This window comes from Electrophorus electricus, chromosome 6 (genome assembly GCF_013358815.1).
Source record: "Electrophorus electricus isolate fEleEle1 chromosome 6, fEleEle1.pri, whole genome shotgun sequence".
Lineage (NCBI taxonomy): Eukaryota > Metazoa > Chordata > Actinopteri > Gymnotiformes > Gymnotidae > Electrophorus > Electrophorus electricus.
In genome coordinates, this window is record NC_049540.1 from 25,829,982 (window position 1) to 25,847,609 (window position 17,628).

General features: G+C 42.5%; 2 protein-coding genes and 1 long non-coding RNA gene across 3 annotated transcripts in view; 1 reads left to right on the top strand and 2 right to left on the bottom strand.

Moving 5' to 3' along the window:
- The window catches only part of mmp17a (matrix metallopeptidase 17a), a 39,937-nt gene extending 35,694 nt beyond the window's left edge, over positions 1 to 4,243 (bottom strand). The window contains exon 1 of the mRNA XM_027003706.2: positions 3,644 to 4,243. Coding sequence (XP_026859507.2) covers positions 3,644 to 3,790 — 147 coding nt within the window. The 5' untranslated portion in view covers positions 3,791 to 4,243. The remainder of the gene's footprint in view (positions 1 to 3,643) is intronic.
- The window catches only part of LOC118241553, a 31,499-nt gene that overhangs the window by 7,577 nt on the left and 6,294 nt on the right, over positions 1 to 17,628 (top strand). The gene's annotated exons all lie outside the window — the stretch shown is intronic.
- sfswap (splicing factor SWAP) overlaps positions 5,074 to 17,628 on the bottom strand; it is a 96,604-nt gene continuing 84,049 nt past the window's right edge. The window contains exons 19-20 of the transcript XR_004776169.1: positions 5,810 to 5,996; positions 5,074 to 5,372 (exon numbers count right to left, since the gene is read on the bottom strand). The gene's annotated coding sequence lies outside the window, so the exon portion shown is untranslated. The remainder of the gene's footprint in view (positions 5,373 to 5,809; positions 5,997 to 17,628) is intronic.

Consider the following 17,628-nt stretch of genomic DNA (forward strand, 5'->3'; position numbering starts at 1 on the left):
AGGAAGAAAGCAAACCGATTAACCCAGCCATGCTGCACTGCTATAACTGGATCTCTCCTGTAACGGCGTCTTTGTGCCCAGGACCACGTTCCATTCTGCCACCTGTAGTGGAACTCCTCTCCTGTTCACCTGCAGTATCGTGACGCTCCCCAGTGCATTTACCCTGAGACGCAGGTCCATCCCAGGCTGAGAAAAATGCTATTGATTTCATGTTTGACACTTGTTTAAATCCTGCAGCCCTTTCTATTCCTGATTTCCCTCTTTTGTATTCTTTTCCACTCCTGCATTCTTTTCCGATCCTCATTTGTTCTCTCATTTTTTTGCTCGGCGCCCACGCTAACTGTTGCCCACTTCCCTTCGACTGCCAATCAGAGACCCCCTTACCATCCTCCAGCCGTGTGGATTCAGTATATGTGAAAGCTGGTGAGGGCAGACGCATCAGGGTGAGAAGCAGAGGAGAGTGAAAGGTGCATGTCAGCCTGGCATTCTGGTGCCCCTGGCATGGCTGGTCCGATGTGCTAATGTGCTACACTGTGGTGTAATGAGCATGGCGTCTGTGCATACAAGTGTGTGTGTGTGTGTGTGTGCACGTGTGTGTGTGCACATGTGTGTGTGTGTGTGTGTGTGTGTGTGTGTGCGTGTGTGTGTGTGTACATGTGTGTGTGCACATGTGTGTGTGTGTGTGTATGTGTGTGGCAGGCCGAGAGAGTGATGTAGGAATCTTTCTGGGAAGATGAGGTTTACTGCGCTCTGCCCCACTGCCGACAAGTCCAGATGGTGCTCTCATTACAGAAATTACTGCAAAGTCTGATTCCTGCATTTCAAGGAAGAAAGTAGCTCACGATGTATGATCATCATGTTATGCCAAGCACCAAAAGAGCATGAAGACCTTGTTGCAGTGTTTAATGTGCTAAAGTATTCAGGTTATTTCAGCTGCACTTACCCAAATAGCTTAGTTACACTCACTAGAAGAGATGTTAACTTAGGCAAGGGTTTGATAAACGGTAAGAAAATAATAATTTTAAATAATAATCATTTTCCCCCCAAACATTACTCATTTTATTTATAAACACCTAACTTGCACATTGGCCGATCATTCATAAATGTCTCTAATAAAGTGGCTGGTGAGTATATTGCGGTAATTAAAGATACTGCATTCCTAAAGGAGATAAATGGCCCAAAAGAAGAATCATATACAGCTTCTCTTTGGACTGTTAAGCAAAAAAAGCACCTTTACTGGCAAACCTATTACCTAGATTACAGGAGATAAATGTGCAATTGGAATCCTCCTAATTAATTTCCGATTTATTTGTGTTTGGTGACACTGGGTATTGTGCAGGGTACACAGAAGGGGCTGAGGGTGCGGATGGGGGGCAGGGCACAGACTACAGTTTCTCCGAGCTGCCGTGTCAGCTCTGCGTGCCCTCTAACCGCCCTTAATAGCCACATCAGCATGGCTCATGTGCCCCCTGTGTTTGCCTTAGTTGACACCCAGCCGCTCGGTGCCCTGATACCCTCACGATCTGTGCTTGACTCCCATGGTCCCTGTGAGCCCCCGGTTAGCAGAGCATACCATACGTCACCATTGCCCAACCACCCTAGAGCCTGGGTCAGACCCTGTAAGAGCACTATCCCAAAGATTTGGCTCCCAAAGTCCATTCAGGCATGAGGTCTGGACAGTAAGATGATCGCAGCAGGGGTTTCTCCTGCGGGTGCTGTCAGAGGGAGATGAGAGCCACGAGACTGCTGTGGGAGGACAGTGATGGGAAAGATGACAAGTGGCAGTGTGGAGTGTCTGTGGTTATCATCAGTTGCTGTCACAGAAAGTTGGAACTCATCACAGGAACTGAGTGGAGTCCAATATCACAGAGGCCGTGTGGCTGAGCGAGTGACTAGACTGGTTGTGCGTCACCCTCGAGCTTTCAGCGTGTTCTATCATGGACCATGAACTATGGTTTCATTTTCCATCCCATTCATCACAGCAGCTGATTCAACAAATCAAGTTTCTTTCATTGTCAAGACCCTGGATCGGAATCACTAGAACACACAGGCTGGTTTGAGTGAGACCAATCCACCTGTTACTGCATAAATAGAATGTCTCCCTTAACTCTGGTGGTCACCTGACCGGGTTGTGAGGAGGCTACGCTCTTAGTGAAATCAGGTGGGGTAGGACTTATTCATGCAGATACTTTGGCCTGAGATGAATTAGACGGAGATGTCTTTGTTAGAAAAAATCAATGATCAGATTATCTATCTATCTATCTATCTATCTATCTATCTATCTATCTATCTATCTATCTATCTATCTATCTGTCTGTCTGTCTGTTTTGGAAGACATAACAAATGGACATAATCTAAAATTCAAATGAATGGGTGCAGTAGGAAATGATCTCTTTGGAACATGTAAATATGTGATATAGAAGTAGCATGTGCATTTCATGCAAAAATTATAACAGCTCCTTAACACATAAAGTACGTCATATTGAAAAGATGTTTATATAGACTATGATCTGTAAGTATCAATTACGTAGATATAGGTGTGTGAAAGAAGGCATATATGAAAATGTTACTTTATAATAAGCACAACACAAACAAAACACAATTCAAAAATATTTTATCGTTTATAGTAACCATATAACTTCATGATCATCAAATAATGTTACTGACCTTTTGTACACTGGATGCTAAGAGCTGCACACATGACTAATTCTTACGTAAACTGAAAATTATTAGTGTATCCATCTTTGACGCAAGACTAATTACCGTTCAGGTTCGGGTGTCCTATAATGTGAGTGGAGTCTCTTTAAATACAATAAAACTTTTTTGGGCTACTCATTCTAAGAATGTTTTTGGGCTTCTGAATGAGCAAATAGTAGCTTAATCGCTCTGTGTCGTGCATGCGAAAAGCTCGGGAAAAACGGTCGATTTAGAAATGACGAATGAGGTATTTTTATCTGTTATCCGATTTCTGCAAATGCGTTTTTTTTTTCTACCCGAAAGAATGCAGCGAGCAGACACGGGCAAAGCTTTCCCCTCGGTTCACTCTCAAAATACGGCCCGCATCAAAACGCACTGACGGTGATGTTTACGAGCGCTATCCGTTAGAAGCATTCAGACTGCGCTGAACACACAGGAAGTTTAATCTATTACACAAAACCGCTACTCCTAATAAACACACTGGGCATACAAGACAGGACAAGATAGAACATCACCGCTGCTACAACACTTGTGACCTCAAATTATTCGTGCCCTTCATTATAAGATAGTATTATTAGACTGCACACTATTCGGTAAAACGCTTTATAACTTCTAGCAAGGCCATGTATGTTATGTAGTTCGAGATCACACGTTAGTCCCTCACACAGGATTGTTCCTGTGTCATTATATTTTTCAGTTATTCCGTGAATCACGAAAATTATGGGTAGAGGCGGAGAGAGGCAGCACTGGCAAACTTAGATTCTCTCCTGGAAGGATGTACGAAGTCGATCCAAGAAATAAATGAACCACATACATATGTGAGAAAAACAATGCTTAATTTTAGCTTCGGCAAATGTATACCTCGACAGATGAGAGGCTTTCACCAGACGCCTTTCTTTACAGCTGCTTCAGAAATAGTTATTAGGGGAAGACAGAAAGCACTTACCGCCCCCATGTCCATCTGCTCAGCCGTTAGAGAGGGCGCCGCACCAGCTTGGGATAAAAACCAAAGAATTGGAACAAAAATCATTGCAGGATAAATAATCCAAACGTTCCATGTGGAATTCAACTTAGAAAAACTGAGTGAATTCATGCCCTCCCCCTGGAAACCACGGTGTTCTCACACCGGGTTTTTTTAATCACTGCATCCACCGTCTGTAGCCCCCAAATCCTGAGCCTTGAATCAATTGTTCGTAACGAGCCGATAAGGTAACTACCTCACTGTTGCGCGCAAACACGTGAAACACATATCATTTAGAACCGGTGTGCTGGGAATACCAAAGAAAACAAAAACAATTAATCTCCTCCACAATTTTTTTCTTCAGAACATTGTCTTTGTCTAATGTTTGTCATCGCTGTTTAACAGTTTTATGCAAGTCTCTCCAAAAAATTAATCGCCGGTAGCATTATTTCCCCTTAGACAATTTTTGACGCTGGTTATTTGTAGTCAGCTGCGAACGCGAGCAAGCGGCGCTGAAGCAGGCGTCCCTTTGAAATTCAAGTCTACTTCTGCAAGAGGGCTACGGCTCCCTTCCCTAAACACATCGCTCCCCTACTGACGCGCGGGGAACAAGCATAGAGGAACCTGGCTCCTGAGTGGGAGGGGAATTCAAAAAGCACTTGTCCGGTTGGAACGCTCACTCCATATCATCCATAACGCGCGACCTCCGCGGATTTTCACGAAAGAGTTCGTTTATTTAATAAACAATAAAATGTTTCATAAACGTCTATTTCATAAACTTTTACAAACACATAATCATCCACATAAACATGACAATAGAACCAGGGTGGCTGGGTGGGGGTGTTGGTCGGAAGATTTAGTATGAGGAAGATAAAATAAATTAAATCCTTTCTGCAACCTCAAAACCAACAAGCTGCAGTTTATTCCTTCCTGGTCTATCAGTAATATAAGACTGTCACAGGTTTTCTCCTAACCCTCATCAATCCACTGCACCAGTGTCAGTCGCTGTTAATTTGGCATAATATAAAAGCTTCACATTTTGAATTTCAGAGAACATTTTTGGATCATGCATGTTCACTATGCAGCTACACATTCACTTCCTGTCCAGATCATCAAGCCTTATGACTGAACAAGAAGCAATCAAGCAGTGTTTGAATGATTATTTCTGTAAATGTACCGTAAAACATAGAGAAAATGTAATAATTTAACAGGATGCAAAGACAACAAATCAATATGTGAGATTTGTAGAGATTTTGAGGTTGCAACTGTTTCGCATTTTTCAAGACATGAGTGGTTGAAACATTCAGAACTGTTATATTACTCAGCTGTAGAGATGCTTATCTTGCGTATGCAATGACAGAATTAACTCCCACCTGTGAGGACTGAATCAGGAACGGTCGTGGCAGCTGATGAAAAATGACCACCTGATGCCACCGGGTGCGAAATTACACCCAGACAACGGAGGGGTGACAGAACTAAGCTACGACTTCAAACTACATATGATGAAGATCGGGGGGGGGGATGTATGCTGCTGCTGGTGTTGTTGGATGCAGGATGGAGAAGGGAAGAGATGAATGGGCGTCTAACAGTGGGCTTAAGGCTGACGGACAGCGGAAGTGGTAGCGCAGGGGCGTAAGCGAGGTTACTGCTGTCGGACAGCTTGCCACGTGGCCGGCGAGGGTTGTCACCGCATGCTCATCCACGGCAAAAGCGTCTGTCGTGAAAATGCAGAAACATTATTTTGATTTTTGGAGCCCTAATTCAAACTGATTATACCCCTTTCCCAAGCTTCTCCATCATTCATATTCATATACATATTTGATGTACTCAGACACCAATTAGATGCCAGCTAAGTATACAGTTTCGAGAGCTGCTCTGCAAGCACAGCAGGGTAAGCCGCATTAATGGGAATGAATCTGGTCAACATCATCCTTTCACAGAAAGTCTGAATGTCTATGCAAACTTTCATCTTAGGTCTCTTTACAGCAAAGGGAACAGAGAAGATTATATATCTGATTTTGCATGACCGTCAAGTGAGAATAACGAATAATTAATCATTATTAATGATGGTGTTTCTGAACTGTGGAAAATTTTATGTTAACTCTCACTTCTAAAAGCATCTTATCAATGTGCTAAATTGTCAGAACATACCCATCTTACTGCTGGCTGGAGCAACATCATGAGGTGAATATTCAGGAGCAATTGATTAGGTCCTCTAGTCTTGCAATGCAAAGCAGAATGATGGGATTCACTGTTTCTTCTATTCTGAGGGAACCCTTTCCATTTCCTGCTGTCTCGGAGCACTATTAAAATTCAGGGCAACTGTTTTGCCTTGTTCCTAAAAGAGAGAGATGATATTTTATGAATAATGTGAATAAATCCATGCTAAATCTCTGGCACTTAAGCTTTAAGTTTGGCTGACCATTTTGGCTTTCTGGACCTGTTTACTTACAGCCTACAGGTTATCTGCAACTAGCATTTATGTGCATGTGTGCGCATGCACACACACACACACACACACACACACACACACACACACACACACACACACACACACACACACACACACACACACACACACAAACATGAAGGGTCACAGGCATTCTCAACACTTTATACATTCAAAAGTGTTGACATCTATGAACTGAGAAAAATGGTGACTGGTTAAGTTAACTCTACCAAAGAAAGGAATATAAAGAATAATGTCTTAAAAGGTTCAGGTATTTAGCACTCTACTGATAGTTGTTAGACCTTTTTGATGATAAAGACCAAGAGGTTCAGAATGTACAGTTGAGTATCCAGTGGGAGTGAACTGAGTCCCAATTAAATATACATATATTGCCAGGAGCAAAGTCCTTCAACTAAAAAGACTTTGTATGCCACTAAAATACTGAGATGTTTTGTTTTCTACTCCTCATCACTGTGACATTTCAAAAGACATCATGGAGAATTATAGCCCTTTTTCAAAGGCATGACCATTACAATTTAGGAAATACAGAGTGCTCACCAGTGAGCAGTCTAGCATCTTTCTTGCTTTCTTTGAAATAGTGAAATTACTGTAAACTTTGTTGATGTACACAGAGAAAGACAAATGACTAATGACATTATACTTGGGAAGGTGTTGAAACTGGATAATGAAGTTCTGTTACAGCTCCGGTTCATGGGAGCCCTCCAGCACCCACAAGTTCTGATTCCCAAGTTTGCTCAATACATAAATGGTTTATGATGGTTCAAACCACTATCAATCACCCCTTCCATTGGGACTGGCTCTGGATAGTGAAAAGCTAAAATAAAGCACCAATCATTTCAGTAGTGCTCGATTCTTGGCAGCTGCTAACAAGGTTAAATGAATCCAGAAGAGCAACAGCTAAAGGCTGCATGGGGTGGAATGGAAAAGAGTAAATGTCGGGTCTCATGCAGAGCTTGGCCCAGCGCTGCCACACATCTGCAGCCTCGACAGGTAAGACAGGTGTGATGTTACTATTGCTAAATTAGGAATAAAGGCTATAGTAAATTACTATACTGAGCATGTACTTTTTCTGGCTTTGAAAAGGAGTCAGAGACGTTGCTGGAACACTTTAATGTTAAGTGCTGATGGTAACATCTTAGTAATTTGGCAACGAGGAGGGGGAAAGAGAATGTTTTTTTAATATAATCCCATGCATGAGTAAGAAATACTAGTAAAAATATAAGAATATTAAGATCACACATTAATTGCCATTTAAACTGCTGACTCAGAACTGTAGGAGCTGTCATGAAAGTGTCCACACCTCACATATTAAAACCAACAAAATCAATGACACAGCAGTCTCTTCCTCTTAAAACTGCTTCACTCTGCCTCTGGAGAAACTCTTTTGAATTTGTCTTACGTGCTTATTTCCGGACCTGCTTAAGCCCTAATCTATAATTCAAACTCTGGTCGCTTATTCTAAACGGTGTGTGTGTGTGTGTGTGTGTGTGTATGTGTCTATATGTGTGTGTGTGTGTGTGTGTGTGTTTTCTGGGTTTTGTTTAACATGCTGTGTATTTTTCCCAACCATCTATAGCAGCCGCCCTATATGGAGAATTCCCCTCAGCCAGGAGCAGACTACTGAAAAGCAGGCAGAAATGTCAACCAGGCATTAATTAAACTCTCTGGTCTAACTCCATGTCTCAGGCCATACACTTGTTTGTGAAAATGAATCGAGGTGTACACAACAGGAGCATTTGATGATGCGAAAATTCAATCAAAACATGGCATAACGAAAGCAAGACATTGCCACGGTCATTTCGAAAACTGATAAGAAATAATAACGGCATGAGTTCATGTTTGAGTCTCTCTTTACTCAGACTTCAACTAATATTAAATCCTGGAAGATGCAAGAAGAAGAAAAAAGCTACTTCAGTTATGCAAGCATCAAAACTACTACACTGGCTTCTCTCTGCTAAAAAACGTCTCTCTATACTTTTCATTCAGTGGACAGAACACTTTTTTTCTCAAAGCACCTGGCTCCCAGTCGCTGTCTCTGGGATTTTTGTACATGCTGTGGCGGTCTGAAAAGTGCCTCTTGTTATGAAGAGGTCAAGGTTACTTTTAGATTATCCACATGGTTACAGCTCCACAGACACTACAGCAAGATCCTGCACTCCTCAAGTATGTGTGGCAGGAGTGATTCAGGAAAGGCTTCGTGGTCAAAGGTCAGTCCGTCGAGCTGCAGCCATGATCTTGAACTGTTAGTGTGCACACTAGAATCGACCCAGAGGGGATTTCATCCTACTTCCACCCAGCCCTGCTGACCACTGGTGGCCACTATAAATATTATATAAATGCAGTTCAGAAGTTATAATGTAATAAAATGGATGGAATGCTTAATAGATGGAAAGTCTAATAATGTTAAGTATTGATTCATAAACAATGCACCGACAGTAATTACAGCTGAGAGTAAACAAGAAAGATTTTTTTAGGGGGAGACAGGGCAAGATCTGTTCGTATACTTTGTGTATGGAGCGCTTAACTGCTTTGTTTTTCAAAGCTCTTCGGTGTTCTTACATGAGAATTTTGTATATTGACATTACAGAAAGAGAGTAAAAAATGTGTCAGGATGAAGCAGATTGGATTGGACATGTCTGTGTGTGGAAGTGAGGTTAGGCCAGGGGGATAGTTTGCAACACGACACCTCCTGATTTATGGCTGTAGTGTACACGCCTCCAATTCTCCTCAAAGTCACCCTTTAACCTGCCTCTGATAACATGCCCAGCAGATAATACCAAAGGACCAGATAGTAAAACAAGGGGCCTTCAGAACCCTGGTTCAGAGCAGTGGAGCTGCCACTGAAAATGACTGCATGATCGCTGCTTAAACAGTTTCACGTTATGGCTTATAGCTGTGTTGATAACCTCCATTTGGCCAAAGTTTGAGACAGGACAGTCACGCATCAGGTCAACTCTTAACATTACCTGCTTTTGAGTTAATGACAAGCCTCCACATCCGGCGGCATATTTAGAACTGTATATGCAGTCTGATCTGCAAACCATTTTCTGTGAAAACATCAGAATCTGCACCTCTGTATTTCAGACTCAGGTACTGCTTCAGTGGATGAGTGAAACAATGATCATGGACAAGCATGTGCACAAACACAAATCATTCATACAGCATTCATTACAACACACACACACACACACGCACACACACACACACACACACACACACACACACACACACACACACACACACACACTACATTCAAACTACTTCTGCCTTCTGTACAGAAGCAGATCAAGATGGTAAATTGTGCTGTGTTCAGGACTGTATCGTATAAATTGTGACTGCTCTGTGTATCACATATTTGCTCAAAGCAATGTAGTCAGGAATGCACATCAAAATGTGTAAATGTGTTGACAATCAATCAATGGATCAATCAGTCAAGCCTCCAATGCGTTACTCCAGCTAAATTGAAGGAGACCTCAATGAATGAACTGATTAATGCAACACAAAGCTTCAAACTGTTGTCATACAAAACATTAACAAACCTCCAACCACTAACAAAACCACTTTGTGATTTTGCTAATTAATTAAATTAACCTTATGACAAATGAAGTGCAAATTAACACTGATGAATGCAGTGGCACTGAAGTGTAACAATTTTTTCCCCTCGTTTTAAAGATAACTTACAATAACTTAAAAATGATTTAAACTCACCAGGGGATTTATTAGAAGCTGCACCTTATTGGAAACACAGTGTATGTGTACAGTAAGAGACTGTAGCTGATCTGTTGCCCAGTTTGTATCAGCCATTCTCAAGACTCGTTTTGCCAGACTAGTGTGGGCAGAGCGTCAACACTGGCCATGCTCTGGGCCTTCATCATGGGAACTCTTCTGTCACATGTGAAAACCCAAGCACGCTGCAGTACTAGATGGTTTCACAACCATATTCATACCTTTCATCTCAGTGTTAATGCTGTTAGAATGGACAGCCATTCAATAGACAGTGGTGGTCCTGTGGATCCTGTAATTGTACATGTAATTGTTTCACCCATCGGGTGTGTCTAATAAAATTAGCCAGTAAGTGTAGGAGCAGGGTAAGTGTTTCTAATAAAATGAGTGATTTATTAATAAATGATTAGTGATTTAATGAAGAAAGTGTTTAGCCTGAAAACTAGAGACAAACTATTTGCACCAAAACACTTATGCTTGCAGCACTGAAAATAATGACCACAAGCGGCCATAAAATGATTTGTTGTCTGATGAAATCTCCAGCTTTTCTTAAGAGGATCTTACATTACGAGATCTGATAGGTTATCTGCACTGACTGAGATAACATTAGTGCCTCTCATCACGTCTATTTGATGAGATGCTGATCTGGCTTGGGGAAATTAAAAACAGCGGTGTGGCGGGTCACGGATTCAGATGTGCCAGATGAAGCCTTTCTAACACTGGCCTTTGCAGACCCAGTCCAATATATTATCTTCCCTTGGCTGGGACATCCTTCCAACCCATCTTGGAGATTGGAAGCTTGAAACTCTGCAACGCGCGACACCCATATGTGTCTGTCACTTGGAGCATATTGTGGGTGCATGTTGTAATTACTCATGGGCATCTCCTAGCAGCAGAAGTTTGTGTACAGAACAGATTGCCTTCTGATGCCATTTCTGTATGGAGGGAACTATGAGAGTTTTTATTTTTTAGTGTATGTGCACCTCTGTTCGCATATGTTTGTGCACGTCTGCTGTTTAGCATTGCTTGGGGTCTACAGAAGAGAAATAGGGAGTTAGTGGCTTGACAGATAACAAACAGCCTTGCCACAAGGGATGGGGGAAACGAATGCATCTTGGGAATTGATGCCAAAGTCCCCACCCACACACCACATCCCACAATCATTATAAGAATTTATCAGCAGTGCAGGACATGCAGCGTCTAAGAAGGATGGTACAAACAAGTTTTACTTCAGCATTCGATTGGCATGAAAGGAAAATTTAAAAACTTGGTTTAGAAAGAAGATAAATTCTGCCTGTGCGCACATGAATATATGAACACACAAGACACATAAAAATATCCTCTATTCCCTTTTTTTGCAATAACATTTAAACTTTCAGGGTTAGAGTGAAAGTCATCTTTGGTGCCTGGTCTTCAGAATTCTCTTTGCTGTTTGCCTGTGTCAGTAAATCAAGTGTAAGCAGTGCTGCAGCACATATCGTATTGACAGCTTACTTACAACTCACTGAATTATGGGAGAGTCAGAACCAGACAATTACTGGTATCTTAGCTTACATCATGGCAAGGGGTAGAAATGAGGCCGTGGCCCATACCACTGAGGCCAATTAAGACAGGATAATTTTAGACTCTAACACTGGGAAGGAAGAAAAAAAAACTTGCTTGCAGAGTTAATAGCTTTTTAGTTACTCAGCTAATTACTGGCATAAAGTCTCCATAGACTGCTAGAGTTTTTAGGCCGGAGGTATGGTTAAAAAAAGAAGTCTAATTATGTCAACACTCTGGGTTTTGGCACCAAGTGTGAGGCTGGATTGAGGACAAATTCCATCGATTCCTACCATTATTCTCTCTCCCAAATGGCCTTTTCCTCTGAATGCCTCTGCCATCAACCTGCTACTGGAAGGCAGTGCAAAACTTGTAAACGTCTGTTACCACTTTAAAAAGAGTTCGTTTTTCTTTTTTAAGGTCTGTTACCTGTTTAGTGGTATAGATACTGTGGAACTGGGCATGAGGGTGAGGGGCTTGGTGCAGACTGGGCGGGTCAAAACAGCAAAACAGCACCCTCCACAGGCTAGATCATGGAGCTCTGAGCTGGACGATGCTGTTCTCACACTTGTGGTCTCACCTTTATTTTCTGCAGTGGCCTATTTGCCCCTGGCTGTCATCATAGCAGGCCTGCTGTTGCCTGTGGTTCCTCATGAATGACAATTATTTGCTGTAATAAACTAGTGGCTAGAACTCGGTTTTAGATCACTGCTCAGTCTGGCCATCTAATTAAAAGTGCATTTCCTAATGGTTTTAATTAATTTGAGGTCTCCCTGGTGAAATTATCAAGTGGAGCGCAACGTCATCTGCTGAACATTTCTGAGCCTATGCTTCAACTTTTGAAAGTGGCAAAAACAAATGACCAGTCTGCTTCTGATGCACTTTCAATTATGAGATACAATAATTACCTGCAAGACCCATGAGCATTAAACACCTTGAACAAAAACCTTCCAGAGAATAGGAGCAGCTTGGCTCGCACTCTTCATATTTATTGGGAAGAGTGATATACACTCAAAATCCACTTTATTAGAAACCATGTCAGTGTTAATGCAGTGCTGGAAATGAGCCTCCCAGTGACATTTCATCTACAGGTCCTGTGGTCAGAAAATGTCCAGAGCTGAAACGGGTAGAGGCAGTAGATAAATTGTGCATGCCAGCAGAGTGGCTAGAGTCCATAGCTACACCTATAAAATACATCTCTAAAATAGGTGCACCAAATACAGTGCAGGCGCAAGGTACATGGTTCTAAAAATCAGGGTGGTGAGGGTACACAATCAGCTTCTTAACCCCCCCCCGGGGTCCCTGATTAAACAGCTTTCAATAATTCATTTACACATTACATCTGAAAAACATAATTTATAGTGTCTGTGCAGCAGAAGTCTTATGCTCCAATCCCAGAGGTAGCTAGAGTCGGCAAAATCATACTTATGTAAGTAAAATAACTTTTTACTCAAGTAACTTTTTACTCAAGTAAAGATGTGAGTAAGAAGAAGGAGGATCACGTCAAAAACAGGGTGACCTATGGCACCACACTGCACGGTAGCTTCTACACTGTAGCTACATAGACCATCTAAAAGCATAAGAACAGAAGTTTTCTTAGGCATTATTGTTTACATTTTAAAGTAACTGTGTGAGCAATAATAAAATGAATAAATGGAACTATGCCAAAAAGTGCTTAATAAATTATGATTTAAGTGTTGTGGCATGAATGAACTTCAAAAAGAAAACTTGATTAAAATTTCACATTACTAGATACAACTGAGCAAATGTGACCAGTTCATACCTATTTCTGCTTAGTTCTACAGGGCAATGGCACTGAACAGTGAACTGTTTCCCCACTTTAACATGTCTGACTAATCTCTTGAAAGACTGGATAATTAGCTGATGACTTCAATTGGGAATAAGAGCAGAGAAACACATTAAATTATGACCTGCTGTCTCCTCCAGCACTTGTGTTTGAGAATCTTAATAGAGGAGCAACCAAGTTCTTAGCTGGTAAGAGGCTGTCTGCTATGTAATTCTGAGTTTTGCATAATCAGTGCCTTACCACAGTTCTCGCTAAAACATAAAACAGGCTAATAGATATGGGGTGTACTGAGCTTGAAGCCCTACAATCAATAAAACAGGTAATACCCCAAGCCCAGCCTGCATGTATTAGATGAGCGACTTGGCCCACATATAGCAGTGTTGCTATGTGAGCCTAGTGGCAACTGGCCATATGAGCAGAATGTTGAAATCTCCTCCAGATCTCACAGGCTCGCTTACATATGCTGATGATCCGATAAGAAGAGAACAGCTCCTACAGGGACAGGTTCCACCAGTCTGCTCTGAGCGCCTGACACTGGCACATCAAAAGCTCCTGGCCCTACACATGGGCAATTTGTTTAACTAAACAATTAGAATGTCACATGACTTGTCCTTTTGAGATACTGTAGACACAGTGGACAGAGAGTCGTATTGGAAGTATACAACAGAGCCTGGCACATATGAATGGGCTGAATTTCCATCCAGTTAAATCTGGGTCATTCAGATGGGCCTAGAGTCTCTTGTGTTTATAATGAGATCATAGTCTGGATTCAGTTCCTTACCAATGATCACTGTATAAACATGCATGAACCACATGCCTAAACGCGTGAAGTTCCTTTTCAGGATTCACTTAGTGAATGCCTGAATATACAAATGTGCACCCCAATTGAAAGCAATGCTCTCCTATAATTCATCATGTTTGAAGACAACCCTGGACTGCAGATATTGTGTGGATGTATATCTGGGTCTCTTTCCACCTTATCTACAGCTGGCTACAACTCTGCTGTTAGTGCTAAGCCCTGTCTATACAGTTACATGTCACATGGAACCACTGGGAACTGTGGAGTCCTGTTAGAATAAGAAAGGGACCTCATTTGAACATGCCATTCTTTTCAATAAACACAAGCCATCACTCAGTGATGACTCTTTCTCCATCTGGGCTCCCACAGGGAAGGGCAGGATGAGGGATTGCAGGGTGGAAGTCTGTGATGAAAATCAATGCCATGATTTTACTTAATCAGTTTGAGAGGAATTTTGTCCCCGCTTAAATGTCAAATCTGCTGGTCGCCTGAAATGTTTATATAGTGGGCTTTTTTTCCCCCTACCATGGACATGTATTTACATGGATAAATAGTTCATATTTTGTTTTAATAACTTTTTAAAAAATATTTAGATGCAAAGCTTTGTAACACAGAAAATTTTAGAAATAACAGATACAATGTACCACCACAAATCCTTACGCAACATCGCTTACACAACAAAGCTCAGATGGAAAAAAAGAAAAGGAAGTCTGAAGTGTACAGAAGCCTTAGTCCACTTATACACTGAAACAAAAGTGTCTGTGAGAGAGAGAGAGAGACAGAGAGAGAGAGAGAGAGAGACAGAGAGACAGAGAGACAGAGAGAGACAGAGAGAGAGAGACAGAGAGAGAGAGAGACAGAGAGAGACAGAGAGAGAGAGACAGAGAGAGACAGAGAGAGAGAGAGAGAGACAGAGAGAGACAGAGAGGGGGAGAGATTCTGGGAAAAATATGTGGAGGGTAAATGAGCGAAGCAAAGTGGACAAGATGATTTGCTCTCATGCAGAGCACTTCTTTGTCCAGTATTAGTAGCCTTGGCACCTGCCAAAATCATTTATCAGAATTTGAAGTTGCTACAATGACTGCACATTTCCCCGTAAGACAACAGCAGCGTTGTGCACTTTTATAATTAGAATGATACCTTGCGGCAAGCCAGAATTTGAGTGGGTCAGATTTACTGCCAACTCTAACCATAGCTTTTAGTGCCTTCGCAGGGCTACAGCTGAGAGATAAATAGCACTGCGAATCAGACCCCTGATTTAATCACTCGCACTGTCAGGCACAGCACCCACAATTTAGGGACCCCGGTGGTAACTTCACACAAAGCGGCGCCCACAGGCAGGCAACACAGTGTCGTCTGGAGTCATTAAATCGTGCCGTGCACGTGGGATTATGTCGCTGTTTTTCACTCCTTGCAAGCACTGCATGCGTGACTCCCTGAGATGTTTGAAAGAAGCAGTAGATGGATGGCCCGGTATCACTGTGCTGGTGTTACACTGGTAGGCTTCTTAATGTGTGTGATTTGCTGAGCTGACAGGCTGGGAGTCCCCTTTGTGAGAGGCACGCTGTCAGCATGCCACGCCTCCTGGATATGTGGAAAACCTGAAGAAAGGCCAAACGCGGTGAAACACTGGTGAACTACACCGTCAGACTCCATCAGGCTCCTTCTCTGAAGTGCACGATTATACTTACAAACTCACCACCACTGCTGCAGATGAAAAGGTGGTTGGCTTAGCAGCGTGACAAAATATTCTGTCAATATCTCGAGTGCATCTGGGGGCTTACTGGAGCAGGAACAATATCAATTCTAATCACTTTAACCATTAGTGTGCACAAATCTTCATAAGGATTAATGCAGACAAATGGGGACTCACTGACATTCACATTTCTCATTTTAACTGGATTATCTTTCTTCTGCAACGCTGTGACTCAATGTGACTGTCCAGTCGCTGTATTTCCTTCCCAACCCTCTGCTGTGCAAAGGAGTCTTTGATACTTGGCTGAGTAATGGAAGCGTGATGAAGCATTACTGTCCTCACTGGCTCCTCCCACTCCTCCTATAAACCTCTTTTGCCTCATGCCTTCTTGCCCTCCTCTCTATCCCCAAATCCATTTGTCTAATAGGCCCGGGCTCAAATGTGACACAGTCCCAACCCCAGAGGGATGACTGACAAAGTCTAGGGCATGCCTGGATTACCACACCCATCCAGACGCTGCCGCTACAGGAGAACAGACGAGAGAGAGTGGGGTCCTGATTTATGGATCCCAGCGGACGGGCTGCGTAAACCTTTCAAAGCACTCCATTAATTATCCCCTGGATCAGTGCTGGAAGCCAGCTCAGGGGCTTTTTTCCTTGATTACTGAGCCTCGGTCTATGGCGGCGCGAACAGACCGAAGGAGGGAGGAAATTATGGGCTTCGGCCCCTCTCTGCCTTAATCATGCCCTGAGTTCTTTAGGTGGCCTCATCAGAGACACCGCGTTCCTCTGCACCAGCGGGCATCACCCAGCTGAGCACATGGACGACGGAATGAATCATATGGCTCTGGGTTGTGTCCCACATTCGGGATAGCTGTGTGGAATGGAGCAAGGAGGATCCGAGCAGTCCCCACCTTGCCATTTGCCAGCTTCAACCCCGCCTCTCACTTTCCTAGGAATCATGAATGCCTCCTTTTGAGATGGCATGTAATTTTCCACATGAAAGAGTGCAGATACAGATATCCCCTCACCAGCCAACTGCAAGCATTAGCCCTTGGATGAAATCTTCCTCGCTCAGAGGCAATTTGGACTCGTAAAGGAATGGGAGTGCAAGGAAATGATGATGTAATGCTGTCTCCTTTAGACTGAACATGCTCAAACTCAAGACTTCCTTCATCCTTTGGTCTGTGATCAAGACTGGCAGTATTGGTATCTGATCATGAGGGCAGAGCAGTGTGTGTGGTGTATTGAGACAAAGGTAGAAACTGTACGTGTGTATGCAACCACATGACAATTCTCCACCCTCGCTTCCATATGACATCGCTTACTTCCCACATTACTTTGTGGCTTTGAGAGTGCCAGCCATCCAATGAGACAGCTGCATTTTCTGCTCTTTCTCCATGTTGCATTCATTTATTTCCTTCAAATGAAGTTCCTTCGGGCTCACATGTAAATGAACGCTCGTGCTCAGTGTCTTGCAAAGTCACTGAAGTGAGTAATTTTTGCCAGAGTCGGTACGAGCTGAACCCTAATTAGTCCATTTTCATCAGTTTGGCATGGGATGAAAACAGATGGTTTACATGACAAAGTTAATGTGGATTTAACTAATCCGGCTTCCTTGAGCAGCAGGCCAATTAAAACCACACTAAGCTGACAATGAGAAGCAGAAAGGAGAGCAAACAAATGAGCGACAGATAGGTTTAATTGAGCTGATGTGCAAAAGGAAATAAATCAGAAAGCCTGGAGAGAAAGAAAAGATGCTCAGAGAGAGAATTAAAAGAAAGATCTTTACCATCTGATAGGAAATTCACACTTAAATGATATATTGCAGGCCCAAGAGAGCTCACCGACCTTTTAATATCAGAAGAAAAAAAGAGGTCACGCGTCCATGTGATGAGAATGGGAACCGCTCATCCAAGCTTAAAAGGAATCTG